General features: G+C 32.6%; 1 protein-coding gene across 1 annotated transcript; it reads right to left on the bottom strand.

Moving 5' to 3' along the window:
• Nucleotides 1-12,638: 12,638 nt before the first annotated feature.
• LOC108458588 (protein GL2-INTERACTING REPRESSOR 1) lies at nt 12,639-13,574 on the bottom strand. The gene is made up of 2 exons (XM_017757998.2): nt 13,427-13,574; nt 12,639-13,343 (listed from the first exon to the last, which is right to left on the bottom strand). The coding sequence occupies exon 2, from the start codon at nt 13,311-13,313 to the stop codon at nt 12,981-12,983; it is 333 nt and encodes a 110-aa protein (XP_017613487.1). The 5' UTR covers nt 13,314-13,343; nt 13,427-13,574; the 3' UTR covers nt 12,639-12,980.
• Between the last annotated feature and the right edge of the window lie 212 nt (nt 13,575-13,786).

Raw genomic sequence — 13,786 nt, 5'->3', positions numbered from 1 at the left:
GAGTAGCACAAGTTGTCTAACATAATTTAAAACCTCATATTATATCATAAAACACCAAAATACACAAATTTCACCTATGGGTATTTTTCCAAATACGAACCCTAGGTTGAATTATTGCTAGCATAAGCTTAATTAAGTTACCGGGATTCCAAAAACGTAAAGAACTTGAAAAACGGGGCTAGAACGGACTTACTATTGATCTTAGAAAGCTTGAAAAACCTAGCCATGGCTTCCCCCATGCTAATTTCGGCCTTCATATGGAGAAGATGGCCATTTTGTGTTATTTTTCCCATTTTATTTCATTTAATATACAAATGACCAAAATGCCCTTACTACTAAACTTTCAAAAAAAATTCCATCCATGTCCAATTTTTGCCCACAAACTTCAAAATGGTCTAATTACCATTTAAGGACCTTTGATTTAAAAACTCATAAGAATTAAACACTTCTATCATGTAAAACTCAACTTTTTTCACTTTTTACAATTTAGTCCTTTTGACCAAATTGAGTGCCCAAACGTCGAAATTTTTGAACGAAATTTTCACAAAATCATTCCGTGAAATCGTAGACCATAAAAATATAATAAAAATAAAATTTTCCTCATCGAATTTGTGGTCCTGAAACTACTGTTCCGACTAAGCCCAAAATCAGGATGTTACACTTTACGTAAATTAATTAAAAAATGTTTTGAATGTTTCGGTAATACTCTGGAATCTTACTCCGACGACGGATACGGGTCAGGGGTGTTTCAAGTACATATTCTTTTAGGACTAGATTTCTATTTTGACTACTACTTTCTCAGACCTGTGTTTGAATATTTGGCGAGGCTTTATTTATTATTGAATTCTTTATTTTCAGGCACACCATAACCAACACTCATAGTTAGTCTAAGGTCTCCGTCCCCATTTAAAAAAGTGGAAGACACCTGGCGCGACCTCCTCCTCGAGTGCCTCCGCTGAGGCCTGCCACCCTTATCTCTGATTTTTAGCAAGTCCCTAGGAGGATTTATTTCAGCTTCTTCAACAGCGCCCATCCGGTCTAGGCTGATGTATTGATTGGACCGCGTTGGATTAGGTCCACCTAACTGATCACGTGCATGCCTTTATTACCACAGGGCCGTAGGATTGATTCTTTTCCATCTTGGAGCCCACCTACATGGAGCTGACTTTGGAGTTCTACTCGACCTTTACTCTCCAGAATGAGATAGCGACTCATGAAGAGCCAGGCACCATTTTTTTCAGACTTGGTGGCTTGGTGCGCTATATGAGTGTCCCTGAGTTCGGTGTTGCTTTGGGACTATACACTGAGGAGTTTATGAGTGTCAAGAACTTCCTCCACCTACATCGACACATTCACTACTCACCAGCTAGTTGTTGGACAAATCTTATGGTGAGTATGACCCCCTATGAAGCGAGTCGCTCGAAGGCGACTTATCTCCCTCCGGCTTTACAGTATATTCATCCCCTTTTAGCCCATACTTTGACCGGTAGGAGAGAGAGCACCAGAGTTGTCAGCACTACCGAAGCATAATTTTTATGGAGCATGGCCACTAGGCATATTTTTTATTTAGCATACTTCATCGCCTTAGCCTTCCACCATCAGACTGACCACAATAGGAAGGGTCTCATCTGTTTAGGCCCTTATGTGACTCGACTTGCTCAACACTTCAGCCTCCTCGACACACCAAAGCAGTCCTCTACACATACACTCATCGGCCAGATGTCCTCACAGGATATATCGAGCATGACACATATGAGGATGATCGAGCGACTTCATGGAGTGGATCCTCTTTAATACCGATTATTTCATTTTGATGCTCAAAATGAACCCAAGGACTTCACTGATGATGTTCCTCTCCATCATGAGGACCCACTTCAGCCTCCATTTTCGAGTCACCGTCCTGTTTCTTCTACTGTTACTTTAGCAGACCTCTCCGAACGGTTCACTCGCTTCGAGCAGCACTGCTTTCAGAGGTTCGACAGTATTGACACGACATTGCAGTAGATCTATCAGCATCTCTATATCTCCTCCTCAGCTTCGACGACTCACGACACCAACACTTCTGATGATAAGGACCATTGAGTCTATTTGTTTTTTTTTTATTTTTATGTTTATTGTTATTGTTATTTTCTTAAACTTATTTCGTTTTTATCTTTTGAACTATATTTTTATTTTTATGGTTGTTTTTAATCGAGTTAGTCACTCTTAATCTTCTTCACTAGTTGTGTTTATTTTTTATTATTTTTCTCGGAATCATGCTCTACATTTAGATTTGACTACAATTCCGCTTTTCACTATTCTGGGGATTTCATCCAATATTCAGGGCAGTTTCAGTTATCTCCCTCTCTTTTGATATTCTGTTTATACTGTGATTATATATGTTTGTACATTGAGGGTAATGTACATCTTAAGTGTGGAGAGGTTATTTATATTAGAAAGTCCCGGAATTATGTCTTGTGTTTAATTAATTTTCTCACACTCCTATTAGAATGAATTTTTATCAATTTGTGATTTTTGTCGATTTGTTTTAGATTAATTTGCTAATAATTGTGTATTGGTTGATTTAAAATTTAAGACATGAGAGAATCAAACATGATAAGTTTATTTTTAGAATTAAAGATCTTAGGTTGTTTCCCTAAATTAAGATAATACCTTGAAGTTTGAGGTTTGCAAGATTGACATCAAAAACCATAATTTTTTGTGTGAGATTTTGAGCCTTTAGAGCATACATTTTTCTTGCTCATTTCTTATTATTGGTTATGAGTGTGCCAATTTGATTTGTTATTCTAGAACTTGCTTCGATTATGCATGTCGAGACTACACATTTGATTTGATATACTGAGATGATAAAGGCACTTAGGTTTTAACCCACTTATCCCATAAAAAGCCTACCTACATAATTAACCCTTAGTGAACCCCATCGAGCCTAACACATCGTTTCTTGATTTACCTATTAATGTTAACCCATAACTTTCTTTTTCTTTTTTTTTGCTCATTGAGAATTTTTTTCATTTTATTGACTCCCTTTTTATCGAGATTTGATTTGGTTAATTTCCTAATTAAGCCCTTTTGTTTATTTTGCTAAATTATTTCTTATTGTATAAAAAAAGTAAAAAAAAAGTATATATATTGATTATTATTTAATTCTATGTTAATTGAGCTTGAACAATTAAATTCATATTTTGAGAAGAAGCCCCTTTTATTCTTGAATAGTTTTCGATCGATGTAATTGTTTTTAATTCAACATTTGTTTATTTTTCTAGTTTGGTAATTTATCAATTCGATATCGATTTTAACCATCTTTTTCGGCCTTTCTCCACACCTTTAACCTGAGCCCCATTACAACCTCTTAAAGACCTTTTGATTTGTGTATCATCACATTTTATAGTGGTGGAGATTTGATTTTCATGCAAGCCTATCGTAATAACTTTTCATGTTTGACTATTGAGTGCTTATTTTTGAACCTTAAATACTTTGAGTGATTTGAGTGAATCTTTATTGAAGATATCGATTCTTGTTGATTTTGAATTAAAGGTAATTACTTAGATAAGGGAAAATACCTATGTTTTCATGCTTCCAAAATGTTTGACTTGGATTGTTTGAATTTTTAGTGTTCTTTTAGTTGAATTATCAATGTATGATTATTTGTGAATTATGAAAAAACATCATTAATAAGAATTATGAATTGCGAAAGATTAATTTTAATTGTGAGTTGAGGATTTTGCTTAAGGAAAAGCAAACGGTTAAGTATAGGGATATTTGATAAGCTATAAAAGTGACATATTTTAATCTCATTCTTAATGCATTTTTGGATAATTAATGATGTAAATTAGTGAATTTGATGTTCCTAATCCTTTAAATTCATGTTTCTACACTTAAAAGAGCATTTAGGAGCGAAAGGAGCGAAAAACGAGCCAAAATCTGATGAATAGAGCTGTTTCCAAGATCCACGTGGCTTGGGCATTTCCACACGGGCTGGCCACACACCCATGTGCCAGCCCGTGTCTATATTGCTCCTTGTTTCCCAAACACACGAAAAAACCCAATTTTTAGGCTTTCTAAACCTTCTAAATTCTATAAATATCAAGTAGAATAAGATCTAAGAGGGCATTCAGAGAAGATTGAAGAAATTATTCGAAGAACACCATCGTAGCCAACTTAGAAGCGAATCTCCTTCAAGATTGAAGATCTCCTTTTAACTTCTTTCGAAGTTTATTTGAATTTTTTTATGTCTTGTAGTTTCTCGGACTTCAAGATGTTTTCATTTCAGATTATGAACTAAATTCCCTAGATACCTAGGGAAGATAAAATTTATGATGAATCTTATTATTTGATTTCTGAATTACATGATAAATACTTGATTCTTATTCTCAATTATGTACGTTTATTTTGTGTTTTAATATTTTTGGGATATTAATCATGTTTAATGTGCTTACTCCAGTGGAGTAAAAGTCCCTGTTTAAGAGTAGATTTAGCATAATTGAGTGGAGTTGCATGCAATCCTAGAAATAGGATGACATAAATCTACCATATTAGAGTCAAATCTAATAAAGGAATCCATAGATCGAGTTAATACGACAATAAGGGTTTTAATTAGAAAGAGATTTCAATTAATCAAGCTAAAGTAAGTTGTTTTTACTCTCGAAAGAGATATTAACATAATTTACGGATTTCTACAGATCAAGACTGTGACAGCCCTAATATGACCCTAGTCGGGAAGTGGTTTCGGGACCACAAAACCGAGTCATAAAAATAATTAGCTATCATGTTTGATGCTTACTATATGTATATATGCATGTGTGAAAATTTCATATTTGAATTTTGCTAATTGTAGGTGAAATTTAGTAAATAGGACTTATGTGAGAAAATTTAGAAGTGTGCTAGGCAAATGTAAAGCGGCCTGTTAATGCATGTTATAGAAGTGAGGGGTTTGCATGTCAAATTGCCCAAAAAATTGAGCTAGTGGCCGGCCATGCTATGGGTCATAGCATATTTTAAGCATGGTGTGCTAATGTTCATGTGGGAAAGAATAAAATAATGAGTTAGTAATAAAATAAGGGGGATGAAGGGTGAAGGAAAGAAAAAAAGGGCATCACATTGTTCTTCTTAGCCGTACAAGAAGAAGAAGAAAGAAGGAAAAGGGTGAAAGAAACAAGTCTTTATTCTTGTTTCTTCTTGGCCGACTCTAAGAGGGAGAGAGGGAGCAACCATTCGGTGATTCTAAGTCATGAATAAGGTGAGAAATTCATGTTAGCTTATGGATTTTTTAGCATATTTTGAGTTAGATGTTAAGTTCATTACATAGCCCATGACAAAATTTTTAGTTTTATGGTGTCTTGAGCATTCGCCATGGGGAAAATGGTAGGGATAGATTGATGTTTTAAGGTTTAATAGAGTTTAAGCTACTAAATACTTAATTTTTGGTATTTATATGTGAAAGAGATGAACTTGAAATTTTGAATTTACATGAATAAATCTTTTGGTTTGTCTTAGTATTAAATTGAAGGGAATGCCGTAGGTGCTTGAATGTACTAACTAGATATTGTTTTATATACATCTCTCAATAGGTTCGGCTTTGTGCATGAATTTAGGGGATTAAACCTTGAATGATGTTATGTATAGGTTTCGCTATGAATCTTTGTGTTTAATTTCTTTATGTGTTGATGTTCAAATTGAAAAGGGATGTTAGTTATGTTATAACATTTGCTTAATAATGAAAGGACATGAGCTTAAAGCTTGAGTAGCATTCGGTATTAGAGTAAGTTAAAATTTGTTAGAAAATAACTCCCAAGTTAGTGAATCACGAGTTGAGAAATGATTTCTCGAATGTCTAAAATAATATTCAGCCTAGGCTTGTAAACATGTCTAGTCGGTGTTAAATGTTTTAATTAGGAAAGATTATAAATTGAGTTTAGTGTTCAAGGAATATTTGGTTGGACACCTAGTGCCAAACGTGTTCAAACCCAACTTACCAAGTACATAAATATGATAATGCTATAATGGTAGACTTAATTGGATTTCGCATTTTGAGTGATGCGTTTGACTCTTGTGTCGATTTGGGACAATATGTGTATTATGTGAAACTAAATGACGTCTATGAAATCCTAATATGCAAGGTATTAAGCTAGTATTATGTTCGATGGGGCATGAGTAGAGCATATGTATAATGCTTGAATAACTAGTTAATAAAATCATTCGCACTTAATTGTATAATATACATGTATTTAATCGAATAGCTAATTTGATAAGTTATTAAATAAGATCTATTTGTTTGAATCAAGCTCAAGAGCTAAGAGGGTCAAAATCAGATAAAGGAAAAGAAAAAGCAATCAAGTAGTCTATCTGCAACTATTCAAAATATCTGAGGTAAGTTTTAAGTGATTAAGTGTTGAGTAAATTCAATTATAATAGGACATAATGAGTTGATTTAATAAGATATGATGTGGCCATGATATGTCTTAAACTCAAATGGTAAGTTCCTAAGTGTTTGGACTTGGAAATTTAAGAGCAAATTGTAATAATTTGCTCAGGACAGCAGCAGTAACGTGATTTTAGAAAATCACTATAAATGTTTGGTGTGGAATTATAGGCTGAATAAAATATGTAATCAAAGCTTAATTAGTTTAGTTTCTTATAAAAGAAACTGTGTAAGCAAAGAAATTTCCTATAAAGAGATATTTAAAGTTGTGTGAGACAGTGTCAGAATGACTCCGAAATCCCCTGATCTGTTTTAATAAAATCACTATAATTTGTACAAAAATGGTTACAAGATAAAATTTATATGCTTAGACTCCTTAATGAGTCTAGTTTCAAATGAAATCAAATAGAACATACTTTGAATTCTGTACAATGAGAATTTTGATTCGTAGTGAAGACTGGTCAGATTAGTCAAACAGTGAAACAGGGGAAACTTTAAGAAAAATCTGGTATTGATTGGCCAAACCTAAAATTCTGAAAAATTTATGGATGGAAGATATACGAGTCTATATTCAGGGAAAATTAACGGCAAGTGATTTGGAGTCTTGTAGCTCCGGTTATAAATAATTTAGTGACCATTGCTCAGGAAAATAGCTCGTAGTAAATATGTGATTTTGTTGTAAACATGGATAAAACTTGTTTTAGTTGCTCATAAGCTATTGATTAAACCCATACTTGAATTCTAAATCGTGATATTGTAAAATGATATATGAGTGTTAGATGGATCTTTGATATTAAAATTTGTGAAATTGTAAGTTTATGAGTATTCGAATATGAAATGATAGTATGGCGTGAAATTGAATTATTCATTGGAAAATGATTGATGAAGATTCGGCCAAGACCAAGTCTGTACATGATAGTATATGTGGTATGTGAAGTATATTTGAATAATTGTGATGTGAATACATGAAAATTTATATTTTGATTTAGGATTTGATGTGATGAATGTGAAAGTGTATATATGTGATAAGGCCTAATGGCCGATGTGATGAATGTGAAAGTGTATATATATGTGATAAGGCCTAATGGCAGATGTGATGAATGTGAAAGTGTATATATGTGATAAGGCCTAATGGTCGATGTGCTGAATGTGAAGGTATATATATGTGATAAGGCCGAATGGCCAATGTGATGAATGTGAAAGTGTATATATGTGATAGGGCCGAGGGGCCAACGTGATGGATGTGAAAGTGTATAAATGTGATAAGTCCCGAAGGGCATTTGTGTCAGTACCATATCCGGGTTAAAACCCTGCAGGCTTTATGCGAGAATATTATCATTGATTAATGTCCGTAGGCTTCGTACTCGTACTATATCCGAGCTCTAAAGACCCGATGACTACGTGTGGAGATTTTGTCCAGGTAAGCCCCAAACTAAAGGTTTTGCTGAAGATTCAAGTAAAGCATAAGATTATACGACTTCACGGTAACAATTGGTAATAAATACGTTCAATGCGTTAAGTTGGTCAGGTATGTGTTTTGAGATTATATTTAAGTTTGATTTAGACTAAATCACAAGGTCGTTATGTGATGCACATGTGAGTAAAGCAATAAGACTGTTCTATGATTATTGTGCATTTGGTCAATGTGGAAAGTCGGTAAAATATGTAATGTACCTATGATCATAAGAGGTCACTATCAAGTGAGAATTTATCTGCCTATTATATATGATGAGATGTGCATATTCGGTAAAGGGATGGTATGCCCGAAGGAAGAGTGAAATAAAAATACGAACAACTATGTTATAATTTGATTGTTATCTGTTGACACTTTGCTTAAAACTTACTAAGCATTGTAATGCTTACTCGTGTACTTTGTTTCCTCTGTTTTATAGATCTCATTTGGAAGCTACAGGCTCGGGGATCGTCGGCAACTAGTCACACTATCACTATCCACTGTTTGGTACTGCTACGTTTTGGATTATCTTATGGCATGTATAGAATAGACTAGTAGTGAGAGGATATTTTGGTTAATGTATATAAGCCATGCGAAAATGTCATCTTTTGAATGTGTACTTATAGAAGTTTAAATTGTATCCCTGACTGTCTTTAGTACTTATCTAAAGGAATGTTCAAAAAAAAAAAATTTACTGTTCTGATATGAGTTTCAAGTCTAGTAATGCCCCTTTATCTATTCCGGCGACGGATACGGGATTGGGGTGTTACAAAGACACAAGTGAATAAATCATTTAATTCAGATTCAGAATAGTAAATAAAGTCTAGGTGGATTCTTTCCTGGGTATTGTCTTTTTCTTTGGTATCTTTGATTATTTCCTATTTCATTTTCTGTTGCGTTCTTAGTTGAAGATTAGTAAATTTAGATTAAAAACAATTATCCCAATTTATCGGCTAAATAATAGAAAAACAGTAATTACTAGTATTTTTAGTCCTCGTGGATACGCTATTCCCTACTCACCATAGCTATACTATTGTTCGATAAGTGCACTTGCCTTTGTCATAATTATAGTTAGTTTAGTGACCATCATTTTCCTAGCTTAACAAGGAAGAAAAACGGTGATGGAGAGGTTGAAAAAGAGAATAACGAACTACCTCTTTCCGTCCACTATGCTACGGCGTATATATGCATGTGTGTGTGTGTCTAATCTAATTATTAATTAAGATTAACATCATTACAGGTAAGGTAAAACCAACATTTGACCATTAACTATGAAAATGGTTGAATTATCAATTTGGTCCCTAATCAATTGTCATATTACCACAAGTGAAAGAAATCCATAATGGTTAACTTTTACCACCTTTACGATTTCATCCTTATGCTAAAATAAATTATCCAATTACTCAAATCAACAAGTCAGGATTTCATATGACATTATAATAAACTAATAGATATTAAATACTAAAACTTACCGACTCCATCATCGGTAAACGAGGTTTCGAAACCACCATTTTTTGTAACGCTAAAAATGGATTGTTACAAAAATCATTTCACCAAATAAAGAAAAAAAGAGAAAAGATTAATGATAGGAGGAAGAGATGGATAGCAAAAAAAAACTTAGCTTTTAGAACAAGTATAATGCAAAAACAAAAAAATATATAATGCAAATTATTTTTTAGGTAAAAATCAGCTTTTAATAGGAAACAAAGTGAACCATAACTGATAGGAAAAATAATCAAAAAAATTTCAAATAAATCGATTTATAGGGACAAAAAAAAGTTGAATTACAAGGACAAAAAAAGGTTGAATTATAGGGGAAAAAATTGACTTACAAGAAAAAAGAACTAAATAAATTGAAAATTTTGAATTATGGGGACAAAAAGTTCAATTTACAAAGACAAAAAAAAAGTCAAATTACAAGGAGAAAAAAATTTTGACTTATAGGGAGGAAAAAAACTACAGGGAAAAAAATAGAATTATAAGGATCGAAAATTCAAATTACAGGGACAAAAAAAAGATGAAATACGTGGAAAAAATCAAATAACGGGAGGAAAAAATCAATTTATTGAGGTAAAAAATTTCAACAAATAAAGGTAAAAAAAAGTACAACAATTTAAAAGCATAGAAAGAACTAACCTTAATGTATGAAATCATCTTGTAAATGAATCTCCATAGTTAATTTTTGTAGATTCACAGGGGAGATTTTTTTTTTAGATTTATTTTGAACTTTGGAGATGAAAGTGAAAATGAGAGAATAAAGACTATTGATATCTTGACATCCCTATTAGGTTTGAGAGTGTGTGGCAAAGGGAGTAATTTTTGAGTAAGCATGATCAAATGTGTCATTACACATATCTTATTTCCAATCAGCTGTGACAAACATTGTCCATCTCTGTGTTTTTTCTTTTGTTTGAAGGTTTTGATCGATCACTACAATTAGAGGGTTTGAGTACACTATCCTCCATTTGTGCCCAAATCAGCTAAAAAAAAATTTCCAAATCCTGTTTACCGAACACGACCAGAAAATTACTATATAAAAATTAAAATAAAGATAAAAAATTATTGAAGAAAATTTAAAATGAAATTATTTTTATTTTATAAAATAACAAGTTTATGTCAATGGTTTAATTTTTTATATTCTTATTATCTATGTCATATATATTCAAATTTGTGAATGATTCTCGGGATGGGTAGATTTTTTTTCTCAAAAGATTAGGAATTTGTAAAGGAGTTGTAAAATGTTTGGATCTAGAGTTTGAATTAATTTTCTTGTTTAGCCAAATGATATATGGGGTAATATTTATTCACAGTTCTGTTAGGTAAATAGTTTGCGCGGTAATTAGTTGAAATTTGTTATAGAGAATTTGGTGGGTTAATATATCCTTATAGTATATGTAGTTAGGTAAACTGTTTGCTGAAGCAGGAAGAAATTAAATAAGTTGACTTATAACCATCCATCTTCCTATTTTCATTTGTTTGTTTTTTTAATGCTCAAAGAAGTTAGGGCAATTTTTTACTGTACTATGTAAGTTTCTTTTGCTGTTAAATAAAGTCATTAGTTTTTGTTATACAGGGAACCTGGAACAAGTATTATTGTAGGTTTCATAAAAAAAAAAAAAAAATCAACGCTGGGCTTAAACTTTTGAAATTATATTTTCAAGTCAACATTTTCGGACATGCTGGACTAAACCATTCTACATAATACTATCGTGTTCAATAACCATGAAACTAAAATAAAGCATAAATGATTTATTTTTCATGCCGTATTAATTTGCGTTAGTCCAAAAAAAATAGATTCTTATTTGATTACTTCTGAAAAAGTTAATTATCACTTTAAATAATTTTCTTTCTATTTTGGTACTTATGTTATATAATAATCTAATTTGATATTTATATTTAAAAAAATTATATGTTTTAATTTTCAAAGGTAACAATGTTAACTTTTAGTGTTTAATTTAAATTTTAAGGTTAATTTGATGAAAATGAATTGCAAATATTATTAAGTTTAAATTTTTCATAATTTTATTAATAGAATAAATTTAGTGTTAATTGTGAATTTATTTAATTTTATGTTTAATTTGTCAAATGCAATATGATAGATGTGATTTAATTTAAGTTTTAGGATTAATTTGAGGAAAGTTAATTGCTAATATTATTAGTTAATTATATATTTTATAAAATCAACTCTAAAACTCGAATTAAATGTAAAAAATTATTATCATTACCTTTGAGTACCAAAATATATAAATTTTATCAAATACATATATCAAATTGGACAAAAATAATATAAATACTGTATTCAAAAAAATCAAATTAATATGTTTATTTTCGGTGTGTCATAGAAATTATGAATTGAATTTGGAATGGGTTGACAATGGCCAAACAAGGGGTTAAACGGATTGCCGAATTAGATAACGGCAGCAGAAAGGTGGCATTTAGTGAGTGATTAAAAGGAAAGAAGTCAAAATAATTTTCATTTTAAGTATTAAAAATAAATATTTGCCTATTTTGGACATTATATGTTTCTTACATTTTAAACTATAACCAGTAATCATAATTTTAAAAATTATATTATTGATAACTGATTTTTATAATAGAAAAATAGAAATTGGACATAAAGAGTAATAATCGTTTCATAGGATATTTTGTGAGGAATTAAATTTTGTATTTATCATCTGATGTAATACCATGATTCTCTCAACCGTCTCAATTACTCACTGCATTTATGTGTTTTAATTGTCTTTCAATCTAATGTGATTCCCTTTGCTTTTCAATGCTGGAACTACCCCCCCGGGTCTAATGTGTTTTACCCTCTCTTTTGGTCTTTTGTTCATTGATACAAAGTTTGAGATTGGCAATCGGAGAATATCCCGACTTCTCTTCCACACTAAACACCGCTTTAATCTTGATTGCCGTCTGCTTCCTGCCAGTAGTTAACTTTGATCGCATTCTCTATCAAATTGCAACTTAACATTAGAAACTTAAAATTTGAGAAGCCAATCATGTCATGGTGGGCCTCAGTCTCACAGTCTTGGTAACTCCATCTTCTATAACTGCCGTCAAAGTACTAACAAAATCTAACCTCATCAAGGGATTTTTCATTTTTACCCCTCTTTAGGAATCATATTCTCTATAAATCATGAACTCAGCATTGCGTCACTGCCCAATCACCTGCTGATGTGGCATCATTTTCTAATTTTTTTTTTTCTTCTTGTTGTTTTTTAAGGAGAGAAACAAAATGTACTAAAGAAAGTATCACACACAACATTTTCCCGATCAATATCATATTATATTTTTCATTATCATAAGAAAGTTTTGGCAGTTGCAACTTCACTTTAACCAGTTTACATAGATTTCTGATAAAGAGGAAGAAACCCATAAACGCCAATATTCTATGTTCTATGATTAGATTTAGGATCCTCCGGAAAAGAGAAAAAAAAAAAAAGGAAAAGATCACTGCTATTGGTGCTCCACCTTGTTTTTTTTCTATCGTTAGTGGAGTTTATAAAGAAAAAGGTCAAAAACTAAAGGTGGAGAGCAAATAGCACTATCTAAGAGAGCTGTAACATTAAAATTAGGGAAAGGGCAGGGGTGAGGCTGCAGTGTGTTCTAGCTGCTCTTTCTTGTCTTGGTGGAGGCAGCGGTGGCAGTGTCGTTAAGGAAATCTAGCAAAACAGTGCTCTTGCATTTGGGGCATTTGGGGTCATCCTCTGATAGCATAACATACATAAGGCACCTTGGGCACCCCACAAGGACCATGGATGTTGTTGTTGCCTCGCTACAACTGCCAGTGTCATCCTCCATCTCCGATGACACGCATGAGCTTGGAGGCGATGTCGGTGACACGGTAGCCGATCGGCTTGGTGATTCCACTCTTGGGTTAAGCCTTGGTGGTGATAGGTTGAGCTTCAACTCAAGCTTGGGACCATTTCTGCGACTCATCTTCGTGATGTTCACGTATATAAAAATAACCTGAATGAAACATGCATGTAACATAACTGACAAAAACAAAAGAGTTAATTCAACAACTATTGAACGGTTTTGAAAAAAGTTACCTTCTTGAGCCAATGGACTGAAAATTAAGTCCTCTTCTGTTGTGGAAGAACCAACAAAACTGGGTGAGAGAAGGGGATGGATGGTGAGGGGTTTGAAGAAGAAAGACCAAAATATATAAAGGAGAAATGAAGTGAGAGAAGATGGGTTTTATTTAAAAGCTTTAATTAAATTATGGTGGGGAGTGGTGGAGATGTGTAGGTTAGAGAGAGAGAATTGAATTAAATTAATTTGAAGATTTGGTAGAAGAAGATGATAAATTTGGGTTGGGAAATATTTTACTGTTTGGAGGAAAATTCAGAAACAACCTTAAAAGTAGGCAGGAGGAGGAAAGTAGCAGTAAATAGTATTGCAATCTACCC

Source organism: Gossypium arboreum, chromosome 4 (genome assembly GCF_025698485.1).
Source record: "Gossypium arboreum isolate Shixiya-1 chromosome 4, ASM2569848v2, whole genome shotgun sequence".
Lineage (NCBI taxonomy): Eukaryota > Viridiplantae > Streptophyta > Magnoliopsida > Malvales > Malvaceae > Gossypium > Gossypium arboreum.
This window is presented reverse-complemented; position numbering and strand designations above follow the sequence as displayed.

Bases quoted from the DNA above. Each gene is read 5' to 3' on its own strand.
- LOC108458588 (XM_017757998.2), bottom strand. From the start codon at position 13,313: ATGAGTCGCAGAAATGGTCCCAAGCTTGAGTTGAAGCTCAACCTATCA.